Here is a 22,627-nt window from a genome sequence, read left to right on the forward strand (position 1 = left end):
TCAGACCACACTCCCTATCATGTTTTGCCCTACCCACTTGGGGGGGGGGTCGAACTGTCAGCGGGCATGGTCTGAGAAGTGGCACTGACTGAGGCTTTCACATGAACACATCCTTATTAGGATCAGCTCAGGTGTGCAACGGTTTGCTGCTTTAAAAATTAGATCGGACACACAGATGCTCTGTGCTGTGAAGATGCTCTCTGCTGTAAAGATACTCTCATAGCTATGGTTAGGTGTGCTGTCTTTCCTCCTGTGCTCATATAGAGTAGTCATAGGAGAACCTGCAGGCAGCTGGGTCTAGACACCCTTTATGTTTAGTGTCCAAATGCCCCAACTTCAAGGCATCACTTGCAATTAAAAACATATGAGGACTTGCATCCCTTAATTCAGCAGCACAAATGAAGACACAAAATATGGGTGCTGAATGCCTTTTTGCATTTAGCACCAGTCTAAACCAGCCCTAAACCTAGTTATTGAAGATTTTATCTATACTGTTATTAAAACACGTTTCATTGATCTTGCATAGCAAACCGCCAGATTCACATTAGTGTTGCCTATGGGATGTTAAAACCACAATTTATTTTCATAGATAAACTGCAAAAAAGGCATGTAGCTAAAAAAAAAAAAAATTTGAAACCAGACAACATTATTCCATAGGAGTTTTATTTGTATTTTATTTTCAGTTGTTATTATCTAGGCAAGTGCCACAGACTTAAGTATTTTTTCCAGTGTCTGAAATTGAAGATCCATGGGACAGAGCTATTGCAGTTTGAAAAAAAAAAAAAAAAATACATTAGGTGGTTTCCCTGATCCTGTTGCACATGTAAAATGCATGATATGTCACCCTTGCAGGTGCTAGAAGCACCAGCAAGCCAATGCAGAGACTTTCCAATCCAAAAAAACTCTGGACCACTGTTCAAAATGTTTCCCTTTATAGTCTAAATGGTATTCAATACTGTCAAGTCTTTTTTTGTTTGTTTTCGTTGTTGCCGTAAGTGGAACCTCTGTCTATTTCAGTGACTCCAATCATTCGCCGCACTCCGACAGAAACTGAGATAAATGGAGAAAAAAAAAAAAAAAACACAATTACAATGTCATAACAATTATCAAATTATAAATGGTTCTCGTTATCAGTATTTGATTAGATAACCCCTTCTTACAATATTCGTTTATTTTTCAAAAGCAATCAGTTACTTGCTATTGGGGGAAATGGTCATGGGGGGGGGGGGGAGCCAGTAGCACAACGGGGTACCCCAGAAAACAAACTATGACTCGATGCCCCCCCCATCCACACACTCAATGTGGATGGCAGAATTACTCCTGCTGAGTCATTGTATTCTGACAGCAGTTAGGTGGGAAGTGAGTGTGAGGAGGCACAAAGTTATGCAGATGGAAATGGTTGTCGATGGTAGAGGCCAGAAAATAGTCAGACTGGTTCAAGCTCACAGAAAGGTTACAGTAACTCAGATAAATACTCATAACTGTGGTGGTCAGAAAAACATCTCAGATCGCACAACATGTCAAACCTTGAGGTGGATGGGCTTCAACAGCAGAAGACCAAGTCAAGTTCCACTCCTGTCAGCCAAGAGCAGAAATGAGGCAGTGGTGGGCACTGGCTCAACAAAATTGGAGCGTTGAAGACTGAAAAGTGTAGGTTCCTCTGGGGCACACGGATAGTAAGGCAGTCATGGTATATGAATCCAATAGAACACCTTTGAGATGTGGTAGAATGGGAAATTTGCAGCATGAAACTACAACAAATTGATCTACAGAAATTGTGTGATGCAATTATGTTAACGTGGACCAAAAATCTCAAAGAATGTCTGTGAAATCTAACCTATGACCAATTAAAGGACAAATGTCATGTAAGTGCAGCCACAAGGGAGTGCTCCAAAACATTGTATTTGGCTGTAAGTAGTGGATATTAGAAGGCACATTATGGTTTGTTGCTATGCTTCAACTATAAATGGAATTTGATATTGCACCTGCAAGACAACCAGCAAGGCTAAATAAGGTGCAACATTTCTGGTGCATCCAATTGGGCTCTTTTAGCCACTTCCACCACCATGAGACACACCAGGAGAGAAACATACATTACAGCTTGTGGCCCGACTCTCGCTGACAATGAAAGGCTGGGACCTGGGAAGGAGGCAGATTTAACTTATGTCCAAGGGCATTATCTATACCTATTGCAGCTTACAGCGCCTCTCACACAAGGCAGGACCTCACTGACCTATGGTCGTAGACAATATAGAGAAGAAGGCGTAAAAGGCTTGCTAAAAACTACCCCCCACCTCTGACCTGAAGCTCATCCCTAGCATTGAGTTGTGACACGTGGACTTTTAACTGTCCAAATTCATATTTAGCACAGCATATGCATGGTTTAAGGTGGGATCTAAGAGAAACCTTTGGAAGGAGATAAAAAAAAAAAAAGTCGTCATGCTGGGTTTCCTGGTCTCAAGCAGATTTAATATAATTTGGGACCCTGAACTGTTGCAAAGATGCAGCATGCAGGCTTTCAGAAAACGCACCAAAACGTGGGACATTATAGAAGTCTATGGGAAACCACAGGTAACCCGCAAGAATACCACAGTTACACTATGCTGCACCTACACTGTGGCCAAGTGTGAAAGCTCTCTTACAGATTAAGCACAAGACCAAGTGCCGCCACAAATTACAATTCTTTGTAGAACTTCTACAGTGACTAATCCCCTATACAACATCAAAAGTAGGAGACAGCTGTATTTGTAAAACTGCCAAATACACAGCTGATATACAGGCACATTCATAAAATTAGAATATAATCAAAAAGTTAATTTACTTCAGTATTTCAATTCAAAAAGTGAAACTTTATATAGATGCATTACACACAGGCATATTTAAAGCATTTCTTTCTTTTAATTTTGAGGATTATGGCTTACAGCTAGTGAAATTCCAAAATTCAATAAGAAAAAAGGATTTTAATACAGAAATGTTGGCTTACTGAAAAGTATGACCATGTACAGTATAGTATAATCAAGCACAGTGATACCATGATTTTTAAGACCAGGTATTGGTACTTTTGGCAGTGTGGGCAGGTGCCAAGTCCTGATGACTGTGGAAAATTTTGCATTTCATTTGGAAATCAAGGTCCCAGAGTCAGGAGAAGAGTGGAGAGGCACAGAATCCAAGTTGCAAGAGGTCCAGTGTGAAGTTTCCAGTCAGTGATGATTTGGGGAGCCATGTCATCTGCTTATGTTGGTCCACTGTGTTTTATCAAGTCCAAAGTCAGCGCAGCCCTCTACCAGGAAATTCTACAGCATGTCAGGTTTCCCTCTGCCAATTAGCTTTATGGGGATTTTATTTTCCAGCAGGACTTGGCACCTGCCCACACTGCCAAAAGTACCAATACCTGGTTTAATGATCATGGTATCACTGTGTTTTACTGGCCAGCAAACTCACTTGACCTAATCTCCTTAGAGAATCTGTGGGGTATTGTCATGAGGAAGATGAGAGACACCAGACCCAATCAATGCAGATGAGCTGAAGGTCGCTATCAAAGCACCCTGGGCTTCCATAACACCTCAGCAGTGCCACAGGCTGATCGCCTCCATACCACACCTCATTGATGCAGTAATTCATGGAAAAGGAGCCCCGACCAAGTATTGAGTGCATACTATACATGGACATACTTTTCAGTAAGCCAATATTTCTGTATTAAAAATCCTTTTTTTATTGGTTTAACCACTTGCCTACAGTGCACTTTCACCCCCTTCCTGCCCAGGCCAATTTTGAGCTTTCAGCGCTCTCACACTTTGAATGATAATTGCGCGGTCATGCTACACTGTACCCATATGAATTTTTTATCATTTTTTTCAAACAAATAGAGCTTTCTTTTGGTGGTATTTAATCACCTCTGGGTTTTTTATTTCTTACAAAAAAAAAATGTTTTTTCTTATTTTCTGAGAGTAAATTTTGAAAATAAATACATTTTTCTCCTTTACTGATGTGCGCTGATGAGGTGACACTGATAGGCTGCACTTATGGGCACTGATGAGGTGGCACTGATGAGGAGGTACTAATATGCCGCACTGATAGGTGGCACTGGACACTGACGGGTGGCACTGATAGGCAGCACCATCAGTGCCCACACTCAGTGCCCATAGTGCTGCCAGTCAGTGCCCATCAGTGCCTAGATAAGCAGGCACTGATGGGCACTGACTGGCATCACTATGGGCACTAATTGTGGGCACTGATGGCAGGCACTGTGGGCACTGATGGTGGGCAGTTATGGCACTTTATTTCACTCTTGTGTAATCAGGGCACTGGTGATCAGTGCCCTGATTACATTTCCCTGTGTCCCCTATGAGGAGGAGCCGCTGATCGGCTCTCCTCGCCTCACAACACTGACAGTGTGAGTGTCAGGTAAACTCCAATAGTTTGGCTAATCAGCGAATTCGCGCATTGGCGCGAATACGCATGCGCGGCCAACTCCGGGCAAGATCAACTAAGAACGTGCGTGCACACGCACGCGGGACGTGACGGCGATTGGCGCCAAACGGCCTATTTAAACTCAGCAATGACAGGCACTAGTTGCTGGATGATCTTCAGCTCCCTGTGTCCCTTGTGCCTTGTTTTGCCTTTATCTTGGATTTCCTGTTGCCGACCCGGATTGCTTGACCACCGACTCTTCCTGATACCTCTGGCTTTTGACCCTTTGGCTTGTCCCTGGACTTTCCCCGTTTTCTCCAGTGTCTGACCCGGCTTGGCTATTGACACCGCTGTACCAGTCTCCTGTGGGCTATCCAACTCACCTTGTTCCTGCAGCACACCTGCCTGGTTTGTCAAGTGTTCCAGATCCGCCTTGGACCTATCACCCATTGGCCTCAGCCACCATCTGGCCATCCCAGCCGGCAACCCGTGCTACTTCGGGCACAGCACTCCCTGTCTCACCTCCAGGGGTGTTCTGCACCTAGCCGCAAGGGGAGCCCTCTCTACACTCCGGCTTCGGATCAGGTACGTGACAGTGAGCCAAGCAGAGCCGAATAACGGCACTTCCTCATTTGCATGTGACCGGCTGTGATTGGACACAGCCGATCACATGCGTAAAGAGTCATGTAATGGACTCTTCACCGAGATCGGGATCGCGACGTGTCCTAGCAACATGGCGCGGTCACGATCGCCACTCCGCGCGCCCCTGGCTGTTCTGGTGAGCCCTCATAGGACGGCGTCCCAGGATAATAGCTACACCACTCCGCCGTCATTTGACGACGGGCGGGTAGTAAGTGGTTAATGTAATATTTTAGTTTTATGAGATACAGAATTTTGGGTTTCCACTAGCTGTAAGCCATAATCATCAAAATTAAAAGAAATGCTTGAAATATTCACTTTTTGAATTACTATAATAAACTTTTTGATGTTCTAATTTTATGAGATACGCCTGTATCTGTTCCAGCCAATTTCTTAGTAGATTTGACAGCAATGGTATGCCTAAAGGGGACAATCAGACATTCCCAGTTAACTGATTTGGAGAGAAATAACACTAGGATACTCCAAAAAGCCTTTCCCCCTTAGTTGCTGTGTTCGCCCCTAAAATAGAATTCTCAATGCTAGGATATTGTTTTAGATAGAAAATGAGACCCAATGGAGGGACAAACCGAACCAGATCAACCCCATGGGTAACTTTGGCTGGGGGGAGGAGGGGGGGGGGGGCTTGACATTTTTAGAATCTCAAACTTAGGGTCTAGTTAAGGGAATAGTGTCTGGGGGAAATATAGGCTGTAAATAAACCCTTCCCTGCCTTACCAAATATTTTGGTGCTTTGCTTTTGGACATGCTAAATTATATCAGCCTTGCCATGAGTGTACAAACCTGCATGTCGGTTGAGCTGGTATCTTTTGGCATATACAGTGGGGAAAATATTTGATTTTGTAAGTTTGCCCGCTTCTGGCTGAGGAAAGAAGGTTCTCATCCAAGATTTCACAATACATGGCCCCGTCCATTGGCCCCTCAATGTGGCCTGTAACTTTAGCAGAGAAACAGCCCCAAAGCATAATGTTTCCACCTCTGTTTTTGACTGTAGGGACTGAGTTTTTAGGGTTTTTAGGGTCATAGTCAGCATTTTTCTTCCTCCAAACATAGCAAAACAATACCAAAGAGCTTAATTTTGGAGTCATATGACCACAGCACTTTCTCCCAATCCTCCTCTTAATCATTTAGATATTTATTGGCAAACTTAAGATGAGCCTGTACATGTGCCTTCTTGAGAAGAGGGACATTGCAGGGACCTTGCAAGATTTTAATCTATGACGGCGTATTGTGTTACCGATGTTTTGTTTGGTGACTGTGGTCCCAACTGCCTTGAGATCATTCACAAGCTACTCCTGTGTAGTTGTGGGCTGATCCCTCACTTTTCTCATGATCATTCTTACCCATAAGGCAAAATCTTGCATGGAGCTCAGGACCGAGGGTAATTGATGGTTATTTTTTTTCTCTTCCATTTGCGAATAATTAATCCAACAGTTGTCTCAGTTTCACCAAGCTTCTTTCTGATGCTTTGACAGGTCTACAATCTTGTCCCTGACATCCTTTGACAGCTCTTTGGTCTTGCCCATGATGGTGGGTTTGAATGAAAGAAAGATTCTGTGAATGGCTGTCTTTTATACACAAAACAAGTTGTTGTTAGGAGCACTTTCTTAAATTGACAGGACTAATCTGTGTACCACATAGGCACATACTGTAGCCAGTCTGTGGCAGCCAGAATTGTTGGTTGGTAGCGGATCAAATAATTATTTTACTCACTGAACTGCGACTCAATTTATAACATTTATATCACCGGGTTTTTCTGGATTTTTGATCGATATTCTCTTTCATTTAAAATACAACTATGATAATTATAGACCCTTCCTTTCCTTGTAACTGGGCAAACTTACAAAATCTGTAGGGGATCAAATAATTTTTTTCCCCACTGTATATCTACGTTTAAAAAAATTGGATACTTGCAGATGCAAGTCCGGTGAGTCTCATCATGGCAGCAGGAACGGATTTTAAATTTGCTAATTTTTAGTCACAAAACACAGAATAATTGATCGGAGCTTGCTTAGCCCAAATGTATGTTCTCACTTTCACTAGCTGCTCCACCCACCCCCCCAAATACTTCTAATGTGAATTCCTGTATTAATCAAGTGCTCTGCCCATCTGCAGCAATACTGGTGTCTCTGCTTTTTACAGGCAGAGGCAGCAGCGGGAGCAGGGCCGAACAGCGCTATGTGTGCCTTGGGAGCGGGGCTGCATTTGCAGCCCCATAGCAAGTCGCTTGTTATGGGGCACATGGAAGGAGCAGCAGCAGAGAGGCCCGGTAGGTGACCCCAGAAAAGAAGGTAAGAGGTGGCTCTGTGCAATAATCTTGCACACAGCAGGCACGTGTAACATTTGTTTTTTTTTATTTTGTAAAATAAAAAGAAATGAATATCAGTTTAAAGAAATTTATCCTACAGGTTTCACTGGGGTGAAAAACAATGAACAGTTGTGTTCACTGAGCAGTGCAGGGAATATAGTGGTGCTACATTAAGAGGTTTATTTATTTAGACAGATTTTCTGCATGAAAATATTTATAAAGAGAGCCCTAACAGAAAAAAGAAAATTAGATTTCAGATTTTTTAACCTTACCTACTACCATAAGTAGTGCAAACATAGCCAGCGTGAAGTATGATCCACTGCCGATCATGTTAACAAGCACTTTGCATAGAGGGTAGGACAGCAGAGATGCCCAGAACAACCAGTTCACAAGAGTCCATGGTCTACGTGCAGACGCAATAGCAGTGCCAGGATATACTCCTGTCTTGTAGTAACCTTCTTGAAAAGCATCCTAAGAAAATGAAAAGATCAAAATCTCTTTACTGTCAGATAACTCATTCATTCCATTGTTAGAAATAAACAATTTAGTAAACGTTAACATATTCAATCAACAGGTTTTTTGTTCTTATGCAATGTCAGTTATATTGATTTCTACATTATGACACGTTAGTAATTTAGCAAAAAAAAAAAAAAGATTGTGGTTTATATATATATATATATATATATATATATATATATATATATATATATATATATATATATATATATATATATATATATATATATATATATATATATACATACATACATACATATATACATACATATACATACACACACATACATACATACACATTTATACACAGTATCTCACAAAAGTGAGTACACCCCTCACATTTCTGTATATAATTTATTAAATCTTTTCATGTTCTAGAAAAGTCAGTTTTGTAAAAAATCTGGAAATTGCGCATGTTCATTGAGGTTGATTTAAAATCCTACTTTTCAAAAAGGGGTGTACTCATTTATGTTGAGGTGTGTGTGTGAGAATATAATATATATATTATATATATATATATTATATATATATATATATTTATATATATAGTTAGTATCTCACAAAAGCGAGTACACCCCATGTATTTTTGTAAATATTTTATTTTATCTTTTCATGTGACAACACTGAAGAAATGCCACTTTGCTACAACGTAAAGTAGTGAGTGTACAGCTTATATAACAGTGTAAATTTGCTGTCCCCTCAAAATAACAACACACAGCCATTAATGTCTTAACCGCTAGCAACAAAAGTGAGTACACCCCTAAGTGAAAATAACCAAATTGGGCCCAAAGTATCAATATTTTGTGTGGCCACCATTATTTTTCAGCACTGCCTTAACCCTCTTGGGCATGGAGTTCACCAGAGCTTCACAGGTTGCCACTGGAGTCCTCTTCCACTCCTCCATGACGACATAACATAGCTGGTGGATGTTACAGACCTTGCACTCCTCCGCCTTCTATTTGGGGATGCCCCACAGATGCTTAATAGGGTTTAGGTCTGGAGACATGCTTGGCCAGTCCCATCCCCTTTACCCTCAGCTTCTTTTGCAAGGCAGTGGTCGTCTTGGAGGTGGGTTTGGGGTCATTATGTTGGAATACTGCCCTGCGGCCCAGTCCCTAAAGGGAGGGGAGCATGCTCTGCTTCAGTATGTCACAGTACATGTTGGCATTCATGGTTCCCTCAATGAACTGTAGCTCCCCAGTGCTGGCAGTACTCATGCAGCCCCAGACCATAACATTCCCACCACCATGCTTGACTGTAGGCAAGACACACTTGTCTTTGTACCCTCACCTCGTTGCCGCCACACACGCTTGACACCATCTGAACCAAATAGGTTTACCTCTGTCTCATCAGACCACAGGACATGGTTCCAGTAATCCATGTCCTTAGTCTGCTTGTCTTGAGCAAACTGCGGGCTTTCCTGTGCATAATCTTTAGAAGAGGTTTCCTTCTGGGTCGACAGCCATGCAGACCAATTTGATGCAGTGTGCGGCGTATGGTCTGAGCACTGACAGGCTGACCCCCCCCCCACCCCTTTAACCTCTGCAGCAATGCTGGCAGCACGCATAGGTTTATTTCCCAAAGACAACCTCTAGATATGACGCTGAGTACGGGCACTCAACTCCTTTGGTCGACCATGGCGGGGCCTGTTCCGAGTGGAACCTGTCCTGTTAAACCGCAGTATGATTTTGGCCACCGTGCTGCAGCTCAGTTTCAGGGTCTTGGCAATCTTCTTATAGCCTAGCCCTAGGCCATCTTTATATATAGCAAAAATTATTTTTTTCTGATCCTCAGAGAATTCTTTGCCATGAGGTGCCACGTTGAACTTCCAGTGATCAGTATGAGAGAGTGAGAGTGATAACACCAAATTTAACACCCCTGCTCCCCATTCACACCTGAGACCTTGTATTACTAACGAGTCACATGACACCGGGGAGGGAAAATGGCTAATTGGGCCCAATATGGACTTTACTTAGGGGTGTACTCCCTTTTGTTGCCAGCGGTTTAGACATTAATGGCTGTGTGTTGAGTTTTTTTTAGGGGATAGTAAATTCACACTGTTTTACAAGCTGTACACTCACTACTTTACATTGTAGCAAAGTGTAATTTCGTCAGTGTTGTCACATCAAAAGATATAATAAAATATTTACAAAAATACATGGGTTGTACCCACCATTGTGAGATACTAAAAAAAAAAAAAAAAAAAAAAAAAAAAATTATATATTAAATATAAATATATATACACACACACACACACACACACACACCAGCATAAATGAGTACACCCCTTCTGAAAATTAGGATTTTTAAATCAATCAATCTCAATGAACATGCGCAATTTTCAAATTTTTGACAAAACAGAGTTTTCTAGGACATTAGTTTGGCTCATTACTTGAAAATAAGGTTAATAATTAACTTAGATTACAAAATTTTCAGTTTTACTCAAATAAGTTTATGCAAGAATTAATATACCCCACAACAAAAACTACTACTTCTAGTATTTTGTATGACCTTCATGATTTGTAAGGACAGCACCCAGTTGGTGACATATTGCAACATCCATCTTTTTCTATTCTTCAAGAATGGCATCTTTTAGAGCCTGTATGCTGAATGGAGAGTAAAGCCTCGTACACACGTACTGATCGTCGGCCGAACGATTGGCCGTCTTTTGTCCAGGGCTGTCGTGTCTGTTGAAAACTGCAAAAGACTGCACACGAATTTTGTCGGCCAACAACAGCCGACTGCAGAAGTGATGTCATGTGATGGTTAACTTTCCTTGTCTTTTTTCTTTTCTGAGCATGCCCAGTCTTGCTAATCTGCTGTCTGTCGGCCGAAATCTGTACTGACTGGCGAACAATCGGCTGTTCTGGTGTTGGCCAACAAAAATTTTAATGCCTGCATGACAGATTCTGTTCGGCCGAAAATGCGCTGTCGGCTGTCGAAAGCATCATACTAACAAGCCTACAATCGGCCGTCGGCCGAATATTTACGGCCGACAATCGGTACGTGTGTACAGGGCTTTATGCTCAACTTGTCTTTTGAGAATTCCCCATAGGTGTTCAACTGGGTTCAGATCAGGAGATATACTTGGCCACTGAATCACTTTCACCCTGTTGTTCTTCAGAAATGCAACAGGCCTTAGATGTGTGTTTCAATCTTTGTCATGTTGGAAAAGTGCACGACGACCAAGGTCACGAAGTGATGGTAGCATCCTCTCTCTCTCAATATAGAGTAGTGCATCTGTAAATTCATGATACCATCAATGAAATACAGCTCACCGACACCAGCAGCACTCATGCAGCCCCACAGGACACTTCCACCACCATTTTTCACTGTAGGCATCATGCATTTTCTTTGTACTCCTCACCTTTGAGACACCATACAGTTTTGAAGCCATCAGTACCAAAAACATGCATCTTGGTCTCATAACTCCAGAGTACAGGGTCCCAGTAGTCATTTTCTTTTTCAGCATTTTTGCAGGGCCCTGGCAAATTCTAGGTGGGTTTTTTTTTGTGCATGGGCTTTAGGAGAGGCTTCCTTCTTGTATGACACCCATGCATGCCATTCCTCTGCAGTGTACGCCGTATTGTGTCACGTGAAACAATCACCCCAGTTTGGTTTTCTACTTCTTTAGCTAACTGCAGTGAACTTGCATGGCGATGTTCATCAACCCATCTCATGGATGTTCCTGTCAAGGTGTTAACTTCCGTAGATGGCCTGGACGTCTCTGTCAAATGGTTGCAGTTCCATCTTGCTAAAAAAAATTTATCACTTCTGCTACAGTATTCTGACTTTTTCTTATTCTAAAGCTTTGCTGATCTTCTTGTAGCCTTTACCTTTGTGTAAATAAATGATTCTTTTTCTCAGCTCTTGTGACATTTCTCTTCCATGTGGTGCCATTGCTGACAGTATGAAATGGGAAGGGGTTTTCCTTGTTAAGTAACACCCTTTTATAATCAACTGTCTGCTGGACACCTGTTTAACCACTTACCGACTGCTCACATTGACAGTACTGCGGCAAAGTGGCTCGTTAAGGTTTGGCGACGTAGACCTACGTCACCAGATTCTCCCCTCTCTCTGCCGCGTGCGCAACCGGAGGCTCGCTCCCGCTGTATTCAGTCACAGCGGGAGTCGGGCCAGGGGAGGAGAGGCGGTGATCACCACCGCTCTTCCCCGATCGACGGGGATCGAGTGAGGAAATCCGCCCACTTGTGTAAACAAAGCGGATGGATCTCCTCTGTGACAGACCGTGACAGATTACAGGATTCAGCATAGCTGAACCTGCAATCTGTGTCACACAACCCCCTCCCCCCACACACGTCAGTAAGCATGAGGCATACATTTAACCCCTTGATCACCAACAGTGTTAACCCCTTCCCTGCCATTGTCATTATTTCAGTAACAGTGCATATTTATAGCACTGATTACTGTATTAATGTCCCTGGTACCCCCAAAAGTGTCAAAAATGTCAATTAGGGGTCCGATCTGTCCGTCGCAATCTCACAAAAAAAAAAAAAAAAAAAAATATTTGCAGATCGTCGCTATTACTAGTAAACAAAAATAAACAATAAAAATGACAAATCTTTACCGTAGTTAGTAAACGCAATAACTTTTGCGCAAACCAATGAAAATATGCTTATTGTGATTTTTTTTACCCAAAATATGTAGCAGAAAACAAATTGGCCTAAAATGTTAAAAAATTTTGATTTATACATTTTTTTGGGGGATTGTTCTATATCAGAATGTAAAAAATTGGATATTTTTTACCTGTCAAAGTAGAAAATGTAAATTTTTTCGGAAAATGTTTGCTTTTTTATTAATATCGCAAAAAATGAAAAGCACAGAGGTGATCAAATACCACCAAAAGAAAGCTCTGTTTGTGGGGAAAAAAGGACATAAATTTTGTTTGGGTACGGCGTTGCATGACCGCGCAATTGTCAGTTAAAGTTGCACAGTGCCAAGTTGCAAAAAGTGGCCTGGACGTTAAGCAGGAAAATCCTCCAGGGGGTAAAGTGGTTAATGAATAATTAGACTCACCTGTAGTTAAAATTCTTGTTAACTAGGATTTTGTTGTCTAAAATTTAGCTTTGCTAAATTTCATTTTAGTCTATTCATTTTTGCAACAGGGTCTTGAATGAATTTGTTAGGAAAAATACTTTGTGTGTGCAAATTAACAAATCTTGGTTGCAATCAATGGCCTGCATTTGTGGGAGTGTTGGGAAGTATATTGTCCCATAGAAAATGTTTATTATGAAAGGAAAGTAAAGGTTTCCTGACAAATCTGTTGGGGTGTACTCATTAATGCTGAGCACTGTACATACATACATTATATATATATACATACACACACACACACATAATATATATATATATATATATATATATACATACATACATACATACATATACATACACACATATACACAGTTCTTTCCTCTTAAGCAATGAAAAGGTGATAGTGATGCAACTTTGGTCACACAGGGAACATACTTTTTCTTGGTATAGCTTGTGAAGCCAACTAGCACATTCCTGTTCATCTTCAGGGATTTCTTCTAAAGGAATTCTTCTGGAGGATTAGAAAATGCAAATACAACATTTAACAAGAAAAAAAAAAAAATCTGAAATACATAATAACAAAGTGCTAGGTGAACTTTATTTTTAGGTCGTTTTGGCAAATTTTGAAAATTATTAAACAATAACTACTGTAGAAAAAGAAAATCCCATGAAAAATGGGGGTTAGAGGGTAGCATCCACCAAGCTATAGCCATTTGCAGTTTGCTTAGTTCCTAATCATGTGCAAATAGTCCACAGGAAAGAGGGAGCTACATGGCCACCTTACAGCAGAACTAAATCCCCTAAATCAACATTGACTAACTACTTCAATGCTGGGCACTTTCACCCCTGCCCAGGCAAATTTTCAGTTTTTAGCGCTGTCACACTTTGAATGACAACTGCGTGGTCATGCAACACTGTACCCAAATGACATTTTGTTGTTATCATTTTTCACACAAATAGAGCTTTCTTTTAGTGGTATTTAATCACTGCTGGGCTGTTTATTTTTTTGATAAAAAAACAAAAAAGACCAAAAATGTTGAAAAAAAAAAAAAAAAGTTTTTCTTTGCTTGTCAGTAAATTTTGTAAATAAGTAGTTTTTCTCCTTCACAGATGTGCGCTGATGAGGTGGCACTGAAGGGAACGGATTAGGTGGCACTGATATGCCACATTGATAGTGGCACTGATGAGCAGGCACTGAAAGGCAGTACTGAATGGCATCCCTAATGGGCACTGATTGGGGTCACTGATAGGCACTGCTGGGGCTGTACTGTAAATCAGGACAATGATGATCAGTGCCCTGATCTGTACAGGTCTCCCCTGTGAGGAAATGTCACTGATCGGCTCTCCTTGCCACCCGCTCTGTCAAGGTGAGCCGAGGAGAGCCAATAAACGGTGCATCCACATTTACATGTGAGTGTCTGCGATTGGACACAGCCGATGACATGGGAACAAGATCAGGGGTTGCCCCGTGTTCTAGGAACATGGCATATGACATCTCAGAACGAGAGTGCCACCCCACCATTGTCATTTTTACTATACAGCAGGCGGGAAGTGGTTAATCCTTATGCTGCTAGCGTTAGCAGGGCTGGCGCAAGCAATAGGCAAGTCAGGCAGCTGCCTAGGGCACCAGGGTAGGGGGGCCGCAAAATCTGTATCCCAAGCCAATCGCTGGGGATTCAGATTCCAGCACTAGCGTGGCATAGCATCGGGGGTCACCTGGCACTATACTATGGACCCGCGTGCATAATTCAGAAGGGCAGTGTCAGTCCCGAGTGTGCTGACTCAATCCCAGTCAGTGTGCAACCTGCAGTAGCTGGTTGTAATGTCAGGTGGGTGGCGGCATCCTGGGGGTGTGGGCATCTATCCCCACATGATGAGTGTGCAGTCCCACAGAGGCCACTACCCCTCGGAATATGAACATGGAGGGCAGCTAGGAGCACAGAAGAGGCGCGCAGAAGCATCCCCAGAGTTCCAAAGCCTGGACTCTGTCACCTCCAACCTCCTCTCCAGCATCAGCAGTAAAGCCCGGAGGATGAGGACGAGCGGGAGGCACAAGCTGCCAGGGAGCTGCTGAAAGGAGCAGCAGAGCACCTCCCAGATCGAGAAGGTATTGGGCATCATACACTGACACAGACCTACCTGCAGACACAGACTGGGATGGGGGGCAGAGGAGGAACTGCGGATAGGAACAGGGCTATGGGGTCTCTCTCTCATCTCCCCACCCTCTCTTTCAGCCCTCCCCCTTCTCTGTCCACCACCCTCTCTCTAAGCTCCACCCTCTGTCCACCACCCTCTCTCTGCCATCTCCCCTCTCAGCCCCACGCTCTCTCTGAGCCCCCTCTCTCTCAGCCCTACCTTCTGTCTGCCACCCTCTCTCTGAGCCCCCCCTCTCTCAGCCCCACCCTCTCTCTGAGCCCCCCCTCTCTCAGCCCCAACCTCTGTCTGCCACCCTCTCTGAGCCTTCCTCTTTCTCAGCTCCACCCTCTGCCACCCTCTCTCTGAGCCCCACCCTCTGTCCGCCACCCTCTCTCTAAGCCCCCTCTCTCTAAAAACCACCCTCTGTCTACCACCCTCTCTCTGAGCCCCCCTCTCTCTCAGCCGCACCCTCTGTCTGCCACCCTCTCTCTGAACCACTTCTCTCTCAGCCCCCTCCTCTGTCCGCCACCCTCTCTCTCAGCCACCCCTCTGTCTTAGCTACCCCCTCTCCTCCAGCCACTTTCTCCCCCCCTCCTCCTCTCTCTTTCCCCCTCCTCCTTCTCCCCCTCCTCCTCCCCCTTACCCCCCCCCCCCCTGGTAGCAGTGATTAAAAGGGTAGGGGAATACATGGGCAGGGCAAAGGAGGTGGAGCCAAGGGGGCGGCAAAATGAGGTTTCGCCTAGGGCGTCAAAAATCCTTGCACCGGCCCGGAGCGTTAGCAAATAGATGGGAAGGAATTTATTTAGCTTCTTCCTTCTTCCTAGGTCAAAATGATATCATACATTGCAGAAGTCTTCATTGGCATTTTTTCCTTTCAACTGATGGAGGGGAGGGGGGGCTAAGCACAAACTACTATCTGCATGCCTGAGCTGGGCAGATGGATTCCAGGAAGTAAATGCTACATGCATCATCCACACTTACTCAAGATGGACACAGCTAGCAATGCTGTGGGGGGGGGATTCAAAGTGAGTTTTCTACAAAAAAAAGGCATGGAGACATGGATGAATGGATGAGTTTGCTTTCAATTTTAAAAATGAGTTAATCAGTTTATGGTGCTTAGATACAGTTAAGATCAGAGTCAAAGTGGAATACTACCAAAGAATTCTGTATAATAAACCTTTAGTGGGTTCCTTACAGGAAAACGGTGGTAATACTCTCCAGAGACAGGGGCCTGAGAGAAACTCACTTTCCACTTTACAATCGTTTTTTCTTTTCCTCTTACCTGTATTGCTGATTTGTACCAAAAAAAACAAAACAAAAAAAAAAAACCAAACACAGCGAATCTTATGTTATCTTTTATAACCTGCATGTCTGGTCATGCGCTGCCACACTGTCTTTTCTAATGTCTTGCAGCCGGCCCACTGTTGACGTGACGCTGAGCATACGCAGTGTGCTGGAGATTACCCGGAAGCCTCCTAGGTAACCTAAAGCAAGTTTCTTGGGAAGCTTTGGGCATGGGGAAGGGTGGGAAAGGTAATCATCATTCTGCATAATTTGGCTCTTAGCTTTAATGGCAGACAGTAAAACAAAAAAAAAAAAAAAAACAGACAAGTTGGAACTTCTTCTTAATACTTTCATATTTCCGGTTACATTTACTACTATAATTTTAAGTCTGACTTTTTTTTATACACTAGGAAAAAAAGTTATCGCAATTGGTCTGTATGCTAAGGTATATGCGCAACTGAAGAGCCTTGCTCCATATTTTGTGGTACAGAATCCAGAGAAAGGCAACTTAACTAATAAGAGCGCTGGAGAACCTCAGTTATGAGGAACGGTTACAAACCTTAGGCTTATTCTCCCTGGAGAAGAGATGTGGAATTCCCTTCCACAATTGGTGGTTTAAGCAGGAGATATCACTAATCTAACAAACACAAAATATAGGGATATGGGAAGTGGTGGAGACATATAAAACACACACACCCACACAGGTTGAACTGGATAGACTGGTGTCTTTATTCAATCTTATTAACTATAAGAATCATGCATTAGTAAAATACATTGAAACTAGAACAAAAAAAATCCAAAAATGTCATCCAAACAGAAATCACTACTTTTAGCAGTACAAACATCACCTTTTGTTTCCTCACCCAAACTGTTTTAGCTTGCAAAATTCTTACCTTACATAAAGGTCTGCATGATACTTCTTCCCATTTAAAATGCCAAGAAGAGTAGGGTTTTCGTTATTTCTGAAGTTCAGTGTGGAATCATATACGGCAGAGGCTGTTTAAAAATACCATAGTTTTTCAGTGTTACAAACAGGCATATTTTTTTAGGGAGAATGCAAAAATGATGCGATAAACCAAAAGCAACAGGGTTTCAGCAGTAACGCATTTCTAATTGCTATGGGTGTTTGGTCTTTAACATCTCCCGGACCAACCACATACATATACTGCAACAGGGCGGTCCTTCAGAGAGAATCGCGTACCTATAAGTCTTTCAAATTTCAAGGTCTGGGGCACGTATGCGCACCGCCAGCGGCCTGCTAACGCTGTGACTGAGCACAGCCGGAGCCAATCAGCGGGTCTGGCGGACCCGATGTTCACAGGCATCCAGCGATCATTCCTGAGAGAGCCAGAATGGTGGTCTGCCTAGCTAAACAAAGCAGATCACTGTTCTTTCAGAGGGGAAGATAGAGATCCTGTGTTTATGCTAACATGGATCTCTGTCTTCCCCCAGTCAAAGCATCCCCCACACAGTTAGCAAGCACTCCCAGGGAACACATTTAACGATTTGATCGCCTCTGTTAATCCCTTCTGTGTCAGCGTCATTAGTACAGTGACAGTGAATTTTTTAAGCACTGATCAGTGTATTGGTGTCACTGGTCCCCAAAAAGTGTCACTTCGTGTCAGATTTGTCCACCGCAATGTCACAGTGCCGCTAAAAATGGCTGAACGCCGTCATTACTAGTATGAAAAAAATCTCAAATCTCAAATCTTTCCCTTAGTTTGTAGACGCAATAACTTTGTGCAAACCAACCATTATAAACTTAGTGGGATTTTTTTTTTTTTTTTTTTTTTTTTTACCAAAAACATGTAGCAGAATACATATTTGCCTAAATAGATGAAGAAATTAGATTTTTTTACATTTTTTTATTGGGTAGGTTTTATAGCAGAAAGTAAAAAAGATTGTTTCCATTATTCCAGACAGGGCAACAGACCGAATGCTATCTAAGCATTTGTTCTCAGAACATTATTTATATAAAATATAGATGAAGAGAGAGTACAGCAAAATCCAAATAAAACATTGAACAAAAAATATTAGTAAAATCTGAACAAAACCTTGATTATGAAAACAAGTGAAACCTGAATTAAAACATACTAAACAAGAAAGAGGGAGAGGTTGGTGGTGCTTGTTCATATCAATGTCACCCAGTCATATAATCTTTTATTCTTGCAAATACCTCTTTAATGTCCTCAGTTGTATGGTTTTGTGATGAGGTACAGGGACTTGGATCCCAGCTGCAAATTTGAGTAGGGACAATTGTACTAGGTTTTTATATAAACAACAGGAGTAGATATCAATTCACACTGCATTTCATATGCATGTCTGCACTACCATTCAATAGGTTACAGTTGATCAAAGGCTTTAACTCACTCTAGGCCAGCCTTTCTCAACCTTTTCAACACAGAGGAACACTTAAAATAAAATTTCTGGTCTCGGAGAACCCCTGCTAAAAAATCAAAATCTACAACTCATGACACATTAGTGTGACAGTCAGTGGGAAGAATGCTCCTTAACCACTTGCCTACTAGGCCTATTTTTGACATTTGGTGTTTATAAGCTAAAATCAGTTGTTTTTGCTAGAAAACTACTTAGAACCCCCAAACATTATATATATTTGTTTAGCAGAGACCCTAGAGAATAAAATGGAGATTATTGTAATATTTTTTATCACACCGTATTTGCGCAGCGGTCTTCCAAACGCAATTTTTTTGGAAAAAAATCACTTTTTTGAATTAAAAAAATAAGAATCCAGTAAAGTTAGCCCAATTTTTTTCCATAATGTGAAAGATAATGTTACACCGAGTAAATAGATACCCAACATGTCATGCTTCAAAATTGCGCACACTCACGGAATGGCGACGAACTTTGGTACTTAAAAATCCCCATAGGCGACACTTTAAAAATGTCTACAGGTTGCCATCTTAGAGTTACAGAGGAGGTCTAGGGCTCTCGATCTATTGCTCTCTCTCTAACGATCGCGGCGATACCTCACATGTGTGGTTTGAACACCGTTTACATATGTGGGCGGGGTTTCCGTGTGCGTTCGCTTCTGCGCGCGAGCTAACGGGGACAGGACGCTTTAATTTTTTTTTTTTTTTACTATTTATTTTATTTATTATTTTTACACCGTTTTTAAAAAAAAAAAAAAAAATTGATCACTTTTATTTCTAATACAAGGAATGTAAACATTCCTTGTAATAGAAATAGGCATGACAGGACCTCTTTTTTGTGAGATCTGGGGTCAAAAAGTCCTCAGATCTCACAAGTACACTAATAAAGTTAGAAAGGAAAAAAAAAAAAAATGACAAAAAAAAAAAAAAGGGACCTTTAAGTCGGTTGCTCGGCAACAACGTTTGCCGTCGCTCCGGTCCTCCAAGACAATAGAGTCGAGTGAGGGCAAGCTTGCCCTCACTCGACATCCTGTCTGTGAGGATCCGGGACCCGATCGTTTTACCCGCTGCCGGCGGGAGGGGGGGGGCACCCCTTCCGCCATCCTGGAGGGTGATCTCGCGGCGAATCCGCCGCTGGGACCACCCTTATCGGAAAGCCAATCGCCTGCAGTTTAAAAAAATACCAGGGTTATGGCAGCTATCTGCTGTCATAACACCGGTATTTAGCTTTAAACTCAGGACGTATATGTACTATGGGCCGGTAGGGAGGTGGTTAATCTGGTCATCATTGGGAAGAATTTCCCCCTTACAGATAGCTAAAAGGAGCAATGGTGTCATTGGGAACTTATCTGAGAGGCAGAAATTACCCATTGCTCAAGGAACCCCTAGCAACCTCAGGAGGAACCCTGCTCTAGGCTGTGTAGCTTCTCTCATGTAGACATGGTTCAAACCTATACAGGTTGCAGTTGATGCATATTCCAGATGCATTTTGGTTTTTTAATACACGTTTTGGAACCAAAAACACAATCTGCCGGTCCCTGGCCCTTTCCATAAAAAGAACAGATGTTAACGTGACCCATAAGAAACCTTATTAAATGGACTGTAGTGCATTCCTGCAAAACTGAAATCGCACTAATAAATGCATAGGTGTGAACCAGGCCTTACCTAGAGGTGGATCTTCTTGGTGTCCGAGATTGTGTATATTGTAAGTAGGAATTTGTATTTTGAAGATAAAACACAAATTGACAGACCATTACTAAATACACCAATCAGACATAACATTAGGGTCATCGAAAAAGTAAAGTGAATAACATTTCTTGTTACAACGGTACCTGAAAGTGGAAGGGATATATTAGTCAGAAAGTGAACATGTTGTCCCTGAAGTGGATGTGTTGAAAGAAGAAAAGATGGCCAAGCGTAAGAATTTCAGTGACTTTGACAAGAGCCAAATTGTAATGGCTAGGCGACTGGGTTGGAGCAACTCCAAAACTGCTGCTCTTGTGAGATGTCCCCAGTATAGCTAGGACCTACCAAAAGTGGTCAAAGGAAGGAAAAGCAGCAATCTGGTGACATTGTCAGGAGCAGCGAAGGCTCATTGATGCATACGGGGAGCAAAGGCTGGTCTGTGTCATCTGATCCAATAGAAGAGCTACTGCAGCTCCAATTGGAGGAAAAGGTAATGCTGGTTTTGATAGAAAGGTGTCAGAACACACAATGCATGCAGACTGGTCAGGGTGCCCATGCTGCTGACCCGTGTCCACAGCTAAAAGGGTCTACAATGGGCATGTGAGCATCAGAACTGGACCGCACAGGAATGGAAGAAGGTGGTCTGGTCTAATGAATTTAAGAATGGTTTGAGGAACACAACAATAAGTTCAAGGTGTTGACTTGGCCTCTTAATTCTCCAGATATCAATCCAATCGGGCATCTGTGGGATGTGCTGGAAAAACAAGCCAGATCCATGGAGGCCTCATCTCACAACACACAGGACCTTTAAAGGATCTGCTGCTGATGGTTCGGTGCCAGGCACAACAAATACATTCAGGAGGTCTAGTGGAGTCCATGCCTCAATGAGTTATGATGGGTGTGGCAATAATGTTATGGCTGGTCGGTGTATACTTCATATCAAAAGGCATTTGTCATTTCATTCATTAAAATGGTTTTCCAATATTCCTATGGCCAGTACATTTTTTATTTGATTTATTGCAATGACTCTAAATCTTAGGTTTTCAACAGTGTATTTTTATAGTAAAAGGAGATCAATAAACCTACAATCTTATTTATTTGCTACTTACCATAAGCAGCTTATCACACTCTAAATTACACGAGCGCCTCAACACCCTAACTGCAGGTAAATCTGTCCATTAGAATTAATGAAACTCCCTTGTACAAGGATAATGAAATTAAAGACCATGTCATACAGTGCATTGCGAAAGTATTTGGCCCCCTTGAACTTTTCAACCTTTTGCCACATTTCAGACTTCAAACAAAGATATAAAACTGTAATTTTTTGTGAAGAATCAACAACAAGTGGGACACAATCATGAAGTGGAACGAAATTTATTGGATATTTCAAACTTTAACAAATAAAAAACTGAAAAACTGGGCATGCAAAATTATTCAGCCCCTTTACTTTCAGTGCAGCAAACTCTCTCCAGAAGTTCAGTGAGGATCTCTGAATGATCCAATGTTGACCTAAATGACTAATGATGATAAATAGAATCCACCTGTGTGTAATCAAGTCTCCCTATAAATGCACCTGCACTGTGATAGTCTCAGAGGTCCGTTTAAAGTGCAGAGAGCATCATTAAGAACAAGGAACACACCAGGCAGGTCCGAGATACTGTTGTGGAGAAGTTTAAAGCCGGATTTGGATACAAAAAGATTTGCCAAGCTTTAAACATCCCAAGGAGCACTGTGCAAGCGATAATATTGAAATGGAAGGAGTATCAGATCACTGCAAATCTACGAAGACCCGGCCGTCCCTCTAAACTTTCAGCTCATACAAGGAGAAGACTGATCAGAGATGCAGCCAAGAGGCCCATGATCACTCTGGATGAGCTGCAGAGATCTACAGCTGAGGTGGGAGACTCTGTCCATAGGACAACAATCAGTCGTATACTGCACAAATCTGGCCTTTATGGAAGAGTGGCAAGAAGAAAGCCATTTCTTAAAGATATCCATAAAAAGTGTTGTTTAAAGTTTGCCACAAGCCACCTGGGAGACACACCAAACATGTGGAAGAAGGTGCTCTGGTCAGATGAAACCAAAATCAAACTTTTTGGCAACAATGCAAAACGTTATGTTTGGCGTAAAAGCAACACAGCTCATCACCCTGAACACACCATCCCCACTGTCAAACATGGTGGTG

At 42.3% G+C, this 22,627-nt stretch overlaps 1 protein-coding gene across 1 annotated transcript in view; it reads right to left on the minus strand.

The window, feature by feature from the left end:
- Nucleotides 1–729: 729 nt before the first annotated feature.
- AGPAT4 (1-acylglycerol-3-phosphate O-acyltransferase 4) overlaps nucleotides 730–22,627 on the minus strand; it is a 152,788-nt gene continuing 130,890 nt past the window's right edge. The window contains exons 7-10 of the mRNA XM_082249109.1: nucleotides 17,260–17,362; nucleotides 13,382–13,457; nucleotides 7,648–7,846; nucleotides 730–1,050 (exon numbers count right to left, since the gene is read on the minus strand). Coding sequence (XP_082105235.1) covers nucleotides 959–1,050; nucleotides 7,648–7,846; nucleotides 13,382–13,457; nucleotides 17,260–17,362 — 470 coding nt within the window. The 3' untranslated portion in view covers nucleotides 730–958. The remainder of the gene's footprint in view (nucleotides 1,051–7,647; nucleotides 7,847–13,381; nucleotides 13,458–17,259; nucleotides 17,363–22,627) is intronic.

This window comes from Pelophylax lessonae (genome assembly GCF_965119305.1).
Source record: "Pelophylax lessonae genome assembly, chromosome: 3".
Taxonomy (NCBI): domain Eukaryota; kingdom Metazoa; phylum Chordata; class Amphibia; order Anura; family Ranidae; genus Pelophylax; species Pelophylax lessonae.